Genomic DNA, 17,386 nt, shown 5'->3' with positions numbered 1-17,386 from the left:
GGGGGGGGGGGGGAGGGAATGGCATAGTGGGTTTCCAAAGGGGAGACCTGGAAAGGGAAAACATTTGAAATGTAAACAAAGAAAATATCCAATAAAAAGAAAATAAAGACAAAGGGATAAAAAAGAAAAGCTAGGGAAAACAAGGTATCAAAACATCACAAACAGAATATAAAAATAGAAGAGAGAATCTTAGGTGCAGAAGATACCCATAGAAAACATGGACACAGCAGTCAAAGAAAGTGCAAAACGCAAAAACTCTTAACCTAAAACATTCATAAAATCCAGGACACAATGAGAAGACCGAACCTAAGGATAATAAATATAGAAGAGAGTGAAGATTTACAACTTAAAGGGCCAGTAAATATCTTTGAAAAAAATTGTAGAAGAAAACTTCCCTAAATTAAAAAAGAGATGTCTATAAACATACAAGAAGCCTTCAGAACTCCAAAAAGACTGGACCAGAAAAGAAATTCCTCCCATCAAACACCAAATTCTCTAAACAAAGAATATTAAAAGCAGGAAGGGAGAAAGGTCAAGTAGCATATACAGGCAGACCTATCTGAACTACAGCTGACTTCTCAACAGAGAATATAAAAGCCAGAAGATCCTGGGCAGATGTCATGCAGACCCTAAGAGAACACAGATGCAGGGTCTGGCTATTATACCCAGCAAACCCCTCAATAAACATAGATAGAGAAATCAAGATATTCTATGACAAAACCAAATATATACAATATCTTTCCACAAATCCAGCCCTACAAAATTTAACAGATGGAAAACTCCAACACAAGGAGGGAAACTATACCCTAGAAAAAGCAAGAAAGCAATCTTTTTTTTTTTTTTTTTTGGTTTTTCAAGACAGGGTTTCTCTGTATAGCCCTGGCTGTCCTGGAGCTCACTCTGTAGATCAGGCTGGCCTCGAACTCAGAAATCCACCTGCCTCTGCCTCCCAAGTGCTGGGATTAAAGGCGTGCGCCACCACGCCCGGCTAGAAAGCAATCTTTTAAGAAACCCAAAAAAAGATAGCCACACAAACATAATTCTACCTTCAACAACAAAAATAAGAGGAAGAAACTATCACTTTTCTTAATATCTCTTAACATCAATGGACTCAATTCCCCAATAAAAACACATAGACTAGCAGACTGGATATATAAACAGAACCCAGCATTTTGCTGCATACAGGAAGCAAATCTCAGTGACAAAGACAGACACTACCTCAGAATAAAAGGCTAGAAAAATTTTTTTCAGGCAAATGGTCCCAAGAAACAAGCTGAGGTAGCCATTCTAACATCGAATAAAATCGACTGTCAAGCAAAAGTTATCAAAAAAAGATGAGGAAGGACACTTCATACTCATCAAAGGAAAATCTACCAAGATGAACTCTCAGTTCTGAACATCTATGCTCCAAATGTAAGGGCACCCACATTCATACAAGAAACTTTATTAAAGTTCAAAGAATATATTGAACCTCATACAGTAATAGTGGGAGACTTCAACACCACACTCCTATCAATGGACAGGCCATGGAAACAGAAACAAAACAAAGACAATGTGAAACAAACAGAAGTTATGGACCAAATGGATTGAACAGATATCTATAGTACATTTCATCTTAAAACAAAAGATTATACCTTCTTCTCAGTACCTCATGGTACCTTCTCCAAAATTGACCATATAATTGGTATGTCCCCAACAGATATAAGAAGATTGAAATAATCCCATGCATGCCATCAGATCACCATGGACTAAGGCTGGTCTTCAATAACAACAAAAACAATAGAAAGCCCACATATACATGGAAGCTGAACAATGGTCTACTCAATAACTTGGTCAAAGAAGAAATAAAGAAAGAAATGAAAAACTTTTTAGAATTTAATGAAAGTTAAGGCACAACATACCCAAATTTATGGGACACAATGAAAGCAGTGCTAACAGGTTATCTCATAGCTATGAATGCATCCAAAATGAAACTGGAGAGAGCATACAGTAGCAGCTTGACAGCACACTTGAAAGCTCTATAACAAAAGGAAGCAAATACACCCAAGAGGAGTAGATGGCAAGAAATAATCAAACTCAGGGCTGAAATCAACCAAATTGAAAGAAAAAGAACTATACCAAAAATCAACAAAACAAGGAACTGGTTCATTGAGAAAACTAACAAGATAGGAAAACCTTTTGCCAGACTAAACAGAGGACAAACAGACAGTATCCAAACAAACAAAATCAGAAATAAAAAGGGAGAGATAACAACAGAAACTGAGGAAATTAAAAAGAAATCATCAGATACTCTTACAAAAGTCTATACTCAACAAAAGTGGAAAATCTGTATGAAATGGAAAAATTTCTAGACAAGTACCAGGTGCCGAAGTTAAGTCAGGATCAGAAAAACCATGTAAACAGTCCCACAACCCCTAAAGAAACAGAAGCACTCATTAAAATTTCCCAACCAAAAAAAAAAAAAAAAAGCCCAAGACCAGATAGGTTTTGTGTAGAATTCTATCAGACTTTCAAGAAGACCTAATACCAATAGTCTTCAAACTATTCCACAAAATAGAAACAGAAGGAACAGTAAACAATTTGTTCTATGAAGCCACAATTACACTTATATCTAAACCACATGAAGACCTAACAAAGAAACAGAACTTCAGACTAATCTCCCTTATGAATATCAATGCAAAACTACTCAATAAAATCTTCATAAACTGAACCCAAAAACATATCAAAACAATCACCCATAATGATCAAGTAAGCTTCATCTCAGGAATGCAGGGATGGTTCAGTATACAGAAATCCATCAATATAATCCATTATATAAACAAACTCAAAGGAAAAAAAAAACATGGTGGCTCATCTTCCTTCTGGTCCGTGCCAGTCTACCTTGGGCATGAACTTCGTGGCAGTCTCACAGCCCTCAGAGGAGGTTCTAGCATGTTCCCAGGTGTTCTAGCATGTTCCCAGGTGCTCTAGCATACCCAGGATCTTAGGATCAGTGGTGAGGAGGACACAACATCTACAACATCTGTTCAAACACCACTGGGAGTAACTGGGACCAGTAGGATCCAGGGAACAAGAACCCTGCCTGACCAGTGGCTTAAGTTCCTTCTGGTCTGCACCAGTCTACCTTGGGTGGTAACTCAGAGGCCAATCCCACAGCCACCTGAAGAGGTTACACTCCCAGGCGCTCTAGCACAACCAGGATCTTTAGGATCCCAGGATCCCAAGATCTCAGGATCCCAGGAGCTTGGTCACACCAGCATCTCAGGGTGTCAGAGGCAGCTTGAAACCCAGGAACTCTGACACACCCAGAATCTCAGGATCACAGGATCCTGGAATTGCAGGATCACAGAGACATCTGGAGTCTGAGGAGTTCTGACACAACCAGGATCACAGGAAGGACAGGCTCCAGTCAGATATAGTGAGGGCAGGTAGCACTAAAGATAATCAGATGGTAGGAGGCAAGCATAAGACCATAAGGAACAAAGACCATGAGGAAGAGAAACCAAGGTTATTTGGCATCATCAGAACAAAATTCTCTCACCATAGCAAGTCCTGGATACATCATCACACTGGAAAAGCAAGATTTGGATCTAAAGTGACTTCTCATGAAAATGATGGGAGGACTTTGAAAAGGACATAAAAAACTCCCTTAAAGAAATACAGGAGAACACAGGTAAACAGGTACAAGCCCTTAAAGAGGAAACACAAAAATCCCTTAAAGAATTACAGGAAAACACAATCAAATAGGTGAAGGAAATGAACAAAACCATCCAGTATCTAAAAATGGAAATAGAAACAATAAAAAAATCACAAAGGGAGACAACCCTGGAGATACAAAACCTAGGAAAGAAATCAGGAGCCATAGAAAACAAGAGATAGAAGAGAGAATCTCAGGGGCAGAAGACACCTTAGAAAACATTGACACAACAGTCAAAGAAAATGCAAAAAGCAAAAAGCTCCTAACCCAAAACATCCAGGAAATCCAGGACACAATGAGAAGAATAAACCTAAGGATAATAGGTATAGAAGAGAGCAAAGATTCCCAACTTAAAGGGCCAGTAAATATCTTTAATAAAATTATAGAAGAAAACTTCCCTAACCTAAAGAAAGAGATGCCCATGAACATACAAGAAGCCTACAGAACTTCAAATAGACCAGACCAAAAAAGAAATTCCTCCTGTCACATAATAATCAAAACACCAAATACATTAAATAAGAAAAAAATATTAAAAGCATGAAGGGAAAAAGGTCAAGTAACCTATAAATGCAGACCTAGCAGAATTACATCAGACTTCTCACAGACTTTGAAAGCCAAAAGATCCCGGGCAGATGTCATACAGACCCTAAGAGAACATAAATGCCAGCCCATAATACTATACCCAGCAAAACTGGGTTTACCATAGATGGAGAAAACCAGATATTCCATGACAAAACAAAATTTATACAATATCTTTCCACAAATCTAGCTCTACATAGGATAATAGATGGAAAACACCAAATCAAGGAGAGAAACTACACCCTAGAAAAAGGAAGAAAGTAATCTTTGAACAAACTCAAAAGAGGCTAGGCACACAAACATAATGCCACCTCTAACAACAAAAATAACAGGAAGCAACAATCACTTTTCCTTAATATCTGTAAACATCAATGGACTCAATTCCCCAATAAAAAGAGACAGACTAACAGACTGGATATGTAAACAGGACCCAGAATTTTGCTGCATACAAGAAGTGCACCTCAGTGACAGAGACAGACACTAGTGCAGATAAAATTATCCAAGCAAGTGGTCCCAAGAAACAAACTGGACTAGCCATTCTAATATCCAATAAAATCGACTTTCAACCAAAAGTTATCAAAAAGTATTAAGAAGGTCACTTCATACTGGTCAATGGAAAAATCTACCAAGATGAACTCTCAATTCTGAACATCTATGCTTCAAATGCAAGGGCATCTACATTCATAAAAGAAACTTTACTAAAGCTCAAAGCACATATCACACACCACACAATAACCGTGGGAGAATTTACCACCCTACTCTCAGCAATGGACAAATCATTGAAACGGAAACTAAACAGAGACACAGTGAAACTCACAGAAGTTATGAACCAAACGGATTTAACAGATACCTATAGAACATTTCACCCTAAAGCAAAAGAATACACTTTCTTCTCAGCACCTCATGATACCTTCTCCCAAATTGACCATATAATTGGTCACAAAACAAGCCTTAACAGATTGAAGAAGACTGAAATAATACTATGCATCCTATCAGATCACCATGGACTAAGGCTGGTCTTAAACTCCAACAAAAACAACGGAAAACAAACATACACATGGAAACTGAACAACTCTCTACTCAATGATAACTTGGTCAAGGAAGAAATAAAGACCTTTTTGAATTTAATGAAAATGAAGACACATCATACCAAAACTTACAGGACACAATGAAAGTAGTGGTAAGCTGGGCAGTGGTGGCACACACCTTTAATCCCAGCACTTGGGAGGCAGAGGCAGGCGGATTTCTCAGTTTGAGGCCAGCCTGGTCTACAGAATGAGTTCCAGGACAGCTAGGGCTACACAGAGAAACCCTGTCTCGAAAATCCAACAACAACAACAACAACAACAACAACAAAAAAAAAAAAAAAAAAAAAAAAAAAAAAAAAAGGAAGAAAGAAAGAAAGAAAGAAAGAACTGGTAAGAGGAAAACTCATAGCTCTGAGTGCCTCCAAGAAGAAACAAGAGAGCATACACTAGCAGCTTAACCACACACCTGACAGCTCTAGAACAAAAAGAAGCAAATACACCCAAGAGGAGTAGATGGCAGGAAATAATCAAACTCAGGGCTGAAATCAACCAAACAGGAACAAAAAGAACTATACAAAGAATCAACAAAACAGGAGCTGGTTCTTTGAGAAAATCAACAAGATAGCTATACCCTTAGCCAAACTAACCATAGGGCACAGAGACAGTATTCAAATTAATAAATCAAAAATGAAAAGAGCGACATAACAGCAAAAATTGTGGAAATTAAAAAAAAAAATCACCAGATCCTACTACAAAAGTTTATACTCAACTAAATTGGAAAATGTGGATGAAATGGACAATTTTCTAGACATGTACAGGTGCCAAAGTTAAAACAGGATCATATAAATCATTTAAACAGTCCCATAACCCCTAAAGAAATGAAAGCAGTCATTAATAGTCTCCCAACCAAAAAAAGCCCAGGATCAAATGGGTTCAGTGGAGAATTCTATCAGAAGTTTAAAGAAGACCTAATAACACTACTCTTCAAACTATTTCACAAAATAGAAACAGAATGTACACTATCCAATTCATTCTATGAAGTCACAATTACGCTTATACCTAAACTACACAAAGACCAAATAAAGAAAGAGAACTTCTCACCAATCTCCCTTATAAACATTTCCCACCCCCCCAGGGGAGATTGCGAATGCAGTCCCCCACTACCACAAATTATGCAGTCGAGTTTCCCGAGTTTGGGGAAATCACAGGGGTCAGCACATCTGGAGTGCAATGGATAAGCCTCGCCCTGGGAAAACCACCTTCATGATCATGGTATCTTCCCTATCCTTATAAACATTGATGCAAAAACACTTAATAAAATTCTTGCCAACTTAATCCAAGAACACATCGAAACAATCATTCACCACGATCAACTAGGCTTCATCCCAGGGGTGCAGGGATGGGTCAATATATGGAATTTCATCAGTGTAATTAATCCATTACATAAAGGAACTCAAAGAAAAAAAAACATATGATCATTTTATTAGATACTGAAAAGGCATTTGACAAAATTCAGCATCCCTTCAAGATAAAAGTCTTGGAAAGATCAGGAATTCAAGGGCCATACTAAACATAGTAAAAGCAATATTCAACAAATCAGTAGCCAACATCAAACTGAATGTAGAGAAACTTGGATCAATCTCACTAAAATCAGGGACTAGACAAGGCTGCCCACTCTCTCCCTATCTATTCAACATAGTACTTGAAATTCTAGCTAGGACAATTAGACAACAAATGAAAGTCAAAGATATACAAATTGGAAAGGAAGAAGTAAAAACATCACTATTTGCAGATGTTATGTTTGTATACATAAGTGACCCCAAAAATTCCACCAGAGAATCCCTAAAGCTGATAAACAACTTCAGCAAAGTGGGTGGATATAAAATCAACTCAAACAAATTAGTAGCCTTCTTCTACTCAAAGGATAAACAGGCTGAGAAAGAAATTAGGGAAATGACACCCTTTGCAATAGCCACAAATAATATTACATACCTTGGTGTGACTCCAACTAAGCAAGTAAGAGACCTGTATGACAAGAAGTTCAAATCTCTGAAGAAAGAAATCAAAAAAGATTTCAGAAGATGGAAAAGTCTCCCATTCTTATGGATAGGCAGGATTAATATGGTAAAAATGGCCATCTTGCCCAAAGCAATCTACAGATTCAATGCAATCCCCATCAAAATTCCAACTCAATTTTTCATAGAGTTAGAAAGAGCAATTTGCAAATTCATTTGGAATAACAAAAAACCTAGGATATGGAAAACTATTCTCAATAATAAAAGAACTTCTGGGTGAAACACCATCGCTGACCTCAAGCTGTATTACAGAGCAATAGTGATAAAAACTGCATGGTATTGGTATAGAGACAGGAGGAAGATCAATGGAATAGAATTGAAGACCCAGAAATGAACTCATGCACATATGGTCACTTGATCTTTGACAAAGAAGCTAAAACTATCCAGTGGAAAAAAGACAGCATTTTTAACAAATGGTGCTGGTTCAACTGGCAGTCAGCAAATAGAGGAATGCAATTCAACCCATTCTTATCTCCTTGTACAAAGCTCAAGTATAAGTGGATCAAGGACCTCCACATACAACCAGATACACTGAAACTTATAGAGGAGAAAGTGGAGAAGAGCCTCGAACAGACACATGTAGGGGAAAAATTCCTGAACAGAGCACCAATTGATTGTGCTATAAGATCAAGAATCCACAAATGGGACCTCATAAAATTGCGAAGCTTCTATAAGACAAAGGACATAGTCAATAAGATCAAAAGGCGACCAATGGATTGGGAAAAGATCTTTACCAATCCTATATCCAATGGAGTGCTAATATCCAATATATACAATGAACTCAAGAAGTTAGACTCCAGAGAACTAAATGACCCCATTAAAAACGGGGTATAGAGCTAAAAAAATGTTTTTCAACTGAGGAATACCAAATGGCTGAGAAGTACCTAAAGAAATAAATGCTCAACTTCCTTAGTCATCAGGGAAATGCAAATCAAAACAACCCCGAGATTCCACCTCATACCAATCATAGTGGCTAAAATCTAAAACGCAGGTGACAGCAGATGCTGGAGAGGTTATGGAGAAAGAGGAACACTCCTCCATTGCTGGTGGGAATGCAAGCTGGTACAACCCCTCTGGAAATCAGTTTGGTGATTCCCCAGAAAACTGGCTGTAGCATTTCCTGAGGATCCAGCTATACCACTCCTGGGCACATATCCAGAAGATGCTCCAACATGTAATAAGGACATATGCTTGACTATATCCATAGCAACTTTATTTATAATAGCCAGAAGCTGAAAAAAACCCAGATGTCCTTCAACAGAGGAATGGATACAGAAAATGTGGTACATTTACACAATGGAGTACTACTCAGCTATTAAAAACAATAAATTTATGAAATTTTTAGGGAAATTGATGGATCTGGAGAATATCATCCTGAGTGAGGTAATCCAATCACAAAAGAACACTCTCTGATAAGTGGATATTACCCCAAATCTCCAAATAACCAGGATACAATTCACAGACCACATGAAGCTCAATAAGAAGGAAGACCAAAGTGCTTCAGTCCTTTCTAGAAGGAGAACAAAATAATCACAGGAGCAAATATGGAGATAAAATGTAGAGCAGAGACTGAAAGAAAGTCCACACAGAGACTGTCCCACCTGGCGATTCATCCCATATACAATTACTAAACACAGACACTATTGTGGATGCCAGGAAGTGCTTGCTGATGGAAGCCTGTTATAGCTGTCTCCTGAGAGGATTTACCAGTGCCTGACAAATACAGAGGTGGATGCTTGGAGCCAACCATTGGACTTAGCACAGGGTCCCTAATGGTGGAGTTAGAGAAAGGACCAAAGGAGCTGAAGGGATTTGCAGCCCGATAGGAGGAACAACAATATGAACTAACAAGTTCCCAGAGCTCCCAGGGAACCACCAACCAAGGAGTACACATGGTAGGACTAATGGCTCCAGCTGTATATGTAGCAGAGGATGGCCTTGTCAGTCATCAATGGGAGGAGAGACCCTTGGTTCTGTTAAGGTTCTATGTCCCAGTAAGTTCTTAGTAAGTTTAAAGTAATAGTTCATGTCATAGGTTGATTAGGTTTTAGGAATTACAGCAGAATTGTTTACAGGTATTTCCACTAAAAGGCATGTCTGACTAAACATCCCTTATCTGTTTTTTTTAAGCTCCACAAGCTCATTATACATTTAAAGCAATAGTTTTTATGTCATAAGTTAGCAAGTTTTATGTCCTGAGACAAATCATCTGTCTTGTGTGTTATTATTTTGAAGTCTTGTATAGATTAGTCAATCATTTGTTTTCTGTCCTTGTACCTGTGATTGCCCATTACCAGTTTATGATCTTTAGTTATAGAAATTAGTGACTTCATTTATAACCTAGAAGGAATGTTTTCCTTGACCATAAATTTGTTCCACACCTATTTTCTTCTCATAGTGCAAGTAGTTCATGACCCAGAATTCTATTTGTAGCTTTTTATTCTACAGAGGGCATAAATTTACTTGAATCAATTCAGGAGAACTATAAAATCATTATCCAGAATTTAAAAATCACCAATTCATCTAAACAGCATTATTACATGAAAGTACATCTTCATATTGGTCTGCAGGAAATTTGCCTAATAGGGTGGGCAAGGCATAAAGAGTCTTTCTTTTTTTCAGTCATATTTTGTCAGAAAAAAACGAGGGACAGAGCAACAACAATTGTAAGAAGCATCAAGAAGCAATCCTGGGGCCCCACCTTTCCAGGATTCACCCATCACAATTGTGCAAAATAGTAGGCTGACTCCAGGAAGCATACTTGCCTGCCACAGCCTTCCCTGCATGGCTTCCACCAATTCCTGATACTGGGAACATAGCTACTGCAGCAATGGACGTTTAAAAAGAATCTACCCCTGCCACTAGAGAAGTTGCAGGTGTGGCTGCTATGCCAAATGTGCATCATAGGTGGCAGAGAGGAGAGAGGCTATGTCTATGATCAGTGTTCTGACTTGTGAACAATTAGTAGCTTAATACTCCCTGGAAAGGGTGAGCCCAGTTCCAGCACCAGGGATCCCAAACAGGAAGCTAGCCTGAGATGACCACCAATCCAGATGCTCATGTGCATGCCTGGATGGCCTTCCAGGGTGGGGAGTGAGTCAGAGACTAGAAGGGTCCTGCCTGAGACTGTCAGAGTGAGCCCTAGAGAGACAACCCTCACATGAGCCATGTGGGTAGGCCCGATGTGGGGGTGGCCCAAGTGAAGGGCAAGCCCAAAATAATCATTAGCCCAGTGCCACGGGGCTTGGAGAGGGAGCTAGCCTGAGATGAGCACCAGTCTGGCATCACACAGACTGTGGGAGACAGCCCATGCCGAAGAATACACCCTGCGTGGAGCCATGAGAGACATGTTGGATATAGCACTTCTTAGATCACTCCTGAGACTACTTTAAACACTTAGTGACCGTGAGTACACCACTAAGAGGAGCAAGTAAGTGGTGGAGAAATGGAAGAAAAAGAGGAACAGAAGGATATGGGCACACAAAAAAAGAGGCATAAGTGGAGACTTGAGGGTAGTGAAGAACAGTCTAATTTGAGTAGCTGGGACCATAGTGGAGTCTTGGCTTGTGTGGCGACTGGGTACCAGTCTGGGACTATGTCCCTATGGCAGTAGGAATCTATTACCACCAAAGGCCAGGTGGACATCCCTGATCTGGACTTCAGTGTGGGGACATTTTGATGTCTGAGGGATATGCAGAACTGGCCCCACTCCTTGTCTAGGCATTATAGTCTAGCTGAACCTGTAGTCATGAGAGCAGGAGGGCTGTCTCTGCCCCTTACCTGCTGCAGTGCTCTGTAGGCCCTGTAACTCTCCTGGGCAGCACAGTAGAGCTGACCTTAGTAACGGGAGCATGGGTGGGCTGATGTGTATACGGGAGCATTGAGGTTCCAGTATTGATACTGTACCAGACGTCAGAGGCGTCATACCACACCAAATGACTCATTGCAATGAACATTTGCAAGCAAAGAAATGTAGAGGAAATGGTACGCTGAGGAACACAGTGGGACACACTTTAGCTTCCAGGAGATTTTTTTTTTTCTTTTCTGTTGGGGAGGAGACTGAAGGGTCCAGATCAGGTATGAGGGAAGTGGGGTATGAGTTGGACAGGGATGCATGATGTGAAATTCACAAAGAACAAATAAAATGTTTTTTTTTTTTCAAAAAGAACCTATACCATCAGAAATTTACTAAACTTGCATAATAGGTAACTACATTCTAAATCTTATCCTTATACTCATAGATAAGTGTAACTACACTTCTTGTCAAAGAAGCCTCTTTTTATAGCAAATGGAAACCACCACAGTAATCCACAAGTGGGCAAAATGCATAGATTATGGGGAGCCTAGCCTTGAACAGACACATCAACATCATAGCTCTTGCATCAGTTGCTCAAAGAACATCTCAGGAAAGGGGGTGGAACGATTGCAAGAGCCATAATACCTGGAAGTTACACAGTGTATCCTAGAAATGGCTGCAAAAACAAGACTGGAGAACAATGGTGAAATGATGGACATGCTAATACGGAAGGTAGAAAATTTTGCAGAGTTCTATCCCTAGAAAAAAGAATTATAATTATTGACTGCTTGGAGAAGAGATGAACCCCCTTTGAAATGGTCAGCCCTGAAACTACGTATAGACAAACAACAAAAACAAACTCAGCATGTTTTAATTATGTATTTGTGCATACATATACATACACATATGTATGTATGCAATAATAATAAAGGAAAAGAGGCTATTAACTTGAGAGGGCATGGGAGGACTGCTGGGAGTGGCTGGAGGGAGGAAATTGGGATGTGATGTAGTTCTATTTTAGTTAAAATTATTTCAGAAGCATTCAGAAACATGATTACAATCTAGATGTTTTAAAGATAGGACTACCTTTAAGTTTTAAACAATAGCTATATATGGCTATTGAGTAGCTAAAATGTGTTTAGTATGACCCAGAAGCCAATTTGTCTTACTAAATTGAATTTGAATAGCCACAGATGACTAATGTCCACTGCACCATCTCAGACTATGAAATCTTTAAATCAGAAAAAAGTAACTAAGCATTCAGATATCATTAAGAAGTTCTTTATAAAGGAATAACATCAAGTTAGCTTACATCTGATTTTAATTCAATTAATTTTTATAATTCACTTACGCTTGTTTAGTCTGTAGGGACACCTTACGGTCTTTTAGGCGAATTCTAATTTCTTCAAGTTTACGTACGATCTTTGCAATTTGTTTAATGCCTTTAAGGATGAATTTGTCATCTGATGGAACATCTGTTTGTAAATTATCTTTACTTATCTAAAGTAACAAAATTAGCCAGTTACTAAATACCCATTTTGATTTCATGCCTTAAGAGCATTTCATTATTTTCTTTATCAATTTGAATAAGTTTATCAAATCAGAATAGTTCTGAACAATCCCTGAAGCTTCCTTGGAAACTATTCATTCATGCTTAAAGGAATACATATATTCTCCCCAAAGCAGAATTGAAAGTCCTTGAAGACAGAGAACAGTTATTTTCAGTTTAATTTTTAAAGTATTTGAAAATCCAAAATACAAAGGATATCAGTAAAGAAACTAATAAATTTTGAAAAAAATCAATATAAATTTAAATATTATTAAAATAAATAATATAAAACATTTTAATAATTAATTCAATATTATGAATAATTTTTAAATGTAGGAAAAATTTTAAGTTGATAAATTCCCACTACTTTTATGTAAATTAGAAAAAGAAAGTGAGTGAAATTTACATTATTCTTTAGGAGAAAAAAATGATCCAATAAATTTGTTCTTTACTGCATTCACACAGAAAACTCATTTGCAAATTACTGATACACATTTTGCTACAAACTGATTATTTTTCAATCTAAATCAAAATATTACTTTATAGTCAATGGTTATTGAAACATTTGATTTATACATACTTCAAACTGATTTTCAAATGGCTCAAATACTTACTAATATAATTAAGTTATGAAGTTATATTTTACCTCCTCCATGTGGTTGACTTGTTGCTGAAACCACTTCATTAAAAAAAAAAAATAAGGAGAAAGTTAATATACATGTATTTGTGCCCTTTATCTGCCAAGCACTATTCCTTACTCAAATGCATCACACAGGGCTCAGAAGAGGGTAGTGTAATATACAACTGCAAGATAAATTAAAAAATATCTAGCAGCAACCAGGTAACATTACAATTTCAAGACTAAGATTATGTTTGCTTAATATGGATTCTTCTCTTTACTTTTAGTTACTTTAAACTGCAATGAATTGAAACACATACCTTGAAAAGTGACTCCAAAATCTAGAAAACAAAGTTTTAGATAGTATATTTAAAGATAAAATAAATATCATGAAACATTTACAATTATCAATGATAAATTTGCTAAAATTACTATGATTTATATTGCTAAAGCAAATACAAATCTGTAGTTCCAATGTTATAATAACTTGGTGGTTATGATGTTTAGTCCACTTTGAATATACAACTACATCCAGAATAAAAAAATAGCTTTTCACTCCATAGGACTATATTCTGAAACTTCCAGATTATTAATATTTAATATGTTGTTCATAAAGTTAATTAAAAGTTTCCAGAAAAGAGCCATACCTGTGTTATATGTTCTACAAGAGGTAATTAATAGATTCAAACACAAATGGTAATGGAGATGTACAATTTCAGAGGGAAATCAACTTGGGCTATCTCAGTCTCCAAATACCCATTTATTGTTAACCTCTGTATAACCCAATATTCTTGTAATTATTACATCCATCAGTTTCCAATGTACAGGCAAAATCCATAAATTCCATCCACCGAAAGGCTAAGAATATATCAGTTAGCATCCGAGGGTTACCGCAGAGACTTCCCCACTGTGCCATAATCTGCCTACCTGATGTTCCCAGAAGAGTATTTGAAAAATGCTTGATTTATGACTTTCTTTGTTCTGTTAGTATAAAAAGCTCATGATTTATTCCAAGACAGTTATGTTTTGAGGTCATTGTAAATGCTGTTTTCCTGTTTTCTTTCTATGCATTTTTGTCATTTGTATACAATAAAGCTTCTGAATTTTTAAAGATTTATTTATTTATTATATTTGTAAGTACACTGTAGCTGTCTTCAGACACCCCAGAAGAGAGCATCAGATCCCATTACAGGTGGTTGTGAGCCACCATGTGGTTGCTGGGATTTGAACTCAGGAACTTTGGAAGAGCAGTTAGTGCTCTTAACTGCTGAGCCATCTCTCCAGTCCCTGATTTTTGTGTCTAAATTTTGTGTCCATTTATTTTACTGAATATATTTACAAGTAGAGGTTTTTTCGTGGAATGTATGGGGTCTTTTATATATAGGATTGTATCATCTGCAAATAAGGGTATTTTGACTTCTTCCTTCCCTAGGCTACTGAGTCAGAGACTTACTGGGGCCAACAATCAGCTGCTGACTTTAAGTGACCGGTTTTCATGCTGAAGTCTGAGTTGAGCTAAACTGTACTTAATGGAGCTGGGGCTTAAAGCAACTATATGCTTCTTGAAGAGAGGATTGTATGCTTATCCTTGTAGTGGTACATTTTTAACCCAATTTACCCAATCAATGAATTCACAACTCAGTTAATTGGTATACAAGCTACTCGCCTGGATTGGGCAGATCTAACACTACTCTACTCTACCCATCTCTTAGATCCCATATGACTTGCAATTTCTCCAAGCCATGTACTTCAGCTCCATCTTCCTTCCACCTCATCCTCCTCCATCTTCCTCTTCTCCAGTCTCCTCCCCTTCTTCTCAACCCTTCTCCCCCAAACTTTTTAGCTCCACCTTCCCTCCTGCTGCCAAATCATTGGCCTTAGCCTTTATATGAAAAGGAAAGGTGGGGAGAAGGTTCACAAGGCACCTGTATATGTGATTCACTCCTGGTCTGCAGTGCTTTCCAGGAGAGGAGAATTAGCATCAAAATACAAGACCAGGGCTCTCCACAACATTTCCCCCTTTTTGTCCAGTTAAGAGTCTTTTGTCTCAGATATAAATTGAGCACAACTGTTACCCTTTTGTAGTTTTTAAAATACAGGACAGATCTAACACCCAGTCTATCATTTTTGTCAATTAAATAGGACCTCTGTCATCTACCCTAACTTAAAAGGCATAATTCTACACCTGACTCATATCCTGGTTTCAGATTGTATGCCATCTGAAAACCATCCTCTCAAATCTATATCATCTTTCTCAATGTTAAACAGCTTGGGCTGGCTCTCAGTCTTCAAGCCCATCAGAAATCCAAGAATGACTAATATTACCTATGAGAAAATGTGAGAAGCATACAATATAGCTTCCAAAACTAACCACTTTACAGAGACTGCTGACCACCTGGACAGTCCCTTTACTTCAAAACGTTGGTGCACTGCTCTTCAGCCTTCTGGCCAGGGTCATCTCACAGACCTTTGTAATGCAGAATCTTAAAGGGCTGATCACCCTGCTTGGCAGAGATTATCAGTCGACTATTCTGCATAGTGTGTCCTTTTCTGGACAATATTTTGTCTATGGATGGAATAAGGCAATTGCTGCCTAGTGGCTGCATCACCACAACTCGAGCGACCCCAGTGATGCTTGATTTCTTCTTTGAGTCTGAGAAAGGGGTGCTGTCAGGAGCAGACAGGTCTCTAGTCAAATGAACCTAATAAAGAAATGTCCATAAACGTCATATTCTGTGGATTTCTGACACTTTTGAAGACTATCTATCCAGTCAAAGCATCTCTGAACTGTTAAGCCTTGACTCCTCTTGGTCATTTCTAATTGAAGTAGCTCAGAAACACCCTTCTAATGAACTCACAACCAAGAGTATGCTATCTGTTTTGTTTGTTTGTTTGTTTTGGTATAAATTTACGTTTATACAACATTTTCTCTGTCCAGTCACATTAGGGCAGTGGCAGGCCTGTGATTGGACAGGAATAGGGAGGCAGAGCAAGAAGTTTAGGAGGAGAGGTCAGAGAGCAGGGGAGAAAAAAAAAAAAGAATCATCACGGAGGTAGGGGAAGATGACGATCCAGACCCGGCATGGTTTTAAACCACAGGTAGCTAAGATTTTATAAGGTTAGAATAATTAGCTTAAAACATTGTCTTTATTATTTAGCCCTGAAATTGTTGTATTGGCATCTTGTAATTGTGATCTTATTGATATATAAACCTGACTGGATAATTAAGCCTTAAAAGTCATGTTTTTATGGGGTAACTAGGCACAAGATGAATGATTGTGGGGGTGTGTAGAGCATTGCATGTAAGCGAGATTATCTTGCTAGCTAGGAGAAAATAGCAGGAGCCCACCAGGACATAGTGATGAGGCTGGCCGGTTCCGGTGGGCATGAAAGCTTGCAGGGAAAATTTCTTTTTATTATTTCCCGCAACATATCCTAATTACTATTACATTGTGTGACAAAACATCATGAAGAAGGCAACTTATTAAAGAAAGGATTAGAGTCCATGATGGTGGAACAAAGGCATTGTGTCAGGAACAGCTCTAGGGCTCACATCTTGATATGAAAGCAAAAAGAAGAGAAGGCACACTAGGAATCGCATGAGTTTTTTAAGTTTCAAAGCCACCCCTGTGACATACTTTCTCCAATGGGCCATACCTCCCAAACATTTCCACCAACTGGGGACCAACTTTTTAATCATGGCCTCTATGGGAGCCACTTTTGTTCAAACCACCACATTCTACTCCACGGCCCTCAAAGACGTGTGATCATACCATAATGTAATATGCATTTATTTTTCAGTCTCAACACTGTTTGAAAGTCCACCATTCAGAATCTGTTGTGAGACTCAGGGCAATCACTTAACTGTAAAATCAAAATACAAATTACAGACTTTCAGCATACAATGGAACAAAATATACATTACCATTCCAAAAGGAAGGAATCCAATCATAGCGAGGAAACACTTGACCATAGCAAGACAGAAACAAAGCTAGGCAAAGTCCAAATTCTGTAGCTGTGCTGTGTCTGAGGTCAGTGTGCTT

General features: G+C 38.1%; 1 protein-coding gene, 1 non-coding gene and 1 pseudogene across 5 annotated transcripts in view; 1 reads left to right on the top strand and 2 right to left on the bottom strand.

Moving 5' to 3' along the window:
• LOC116076302 (coiled-coil domain-containing protein 7-like) overlaps positions 1 to 17,386 on the bottom strand; it is a 67,630-nt gene that overhangs the window by 35,748 nt on the left and 14,496 nt on the right. For all 4 annotated transcript variants that reach the window (XM_031350021.1, XM_031350019.1, XM_031350018.1 and 1 more), the window contains exons 2-4: positions 13,664 to 13,684; positions 13,371 to 13,403; positions 12,527 to 12,675 (exon numbers count right to left, since the gene is read on the bottom strand). In XM_031350021.1, coding sequence (XP_031205881.1) covers positions 12,527 to 12,675; positions 13,371 to 13,403; positions 13,664 to 13,684 — 203 coding nt within the window. The remainder of the gene's footprint in view (positions 1 to 12,526; positions 12,676 to 13,370; positions 13,404 to 13,663; positions 13,685 to 17,386) is intronic.
• Positions 6,439 to 6,601, bottom strand: LOC116076636. Its single transcript, XR_004113039.1, has one exon. It is a non-coding gene; the product is annotated as a U1 spliceosomal RNA (small nuclear RNA).
• Positions 10,234 to 10,356, top strand: LOC116076610 (annotated as a pseudogene).

Source organism: Mastomys coucha, unplaced genomic scaffold (assembly GCF_008632895.1).
Source record: "Mastomys coucha isolate ucsf_1 unplaced genomic scaffold, UCSF_Mcou_1 pScaffold4, whole genome shotgun sequence".
Classification (NCBI taxonomy): Eukaryota; Metazoa; Chordata; class Mammalia; order Rodentia; family Muridae; genus Mastomys; species Mastomys coucha.
The sequence above is the reverse complement of the archived record's forward strand: the minus strand, read 5'-3'. Positions and strand labels throughout refer to the sequence as shown.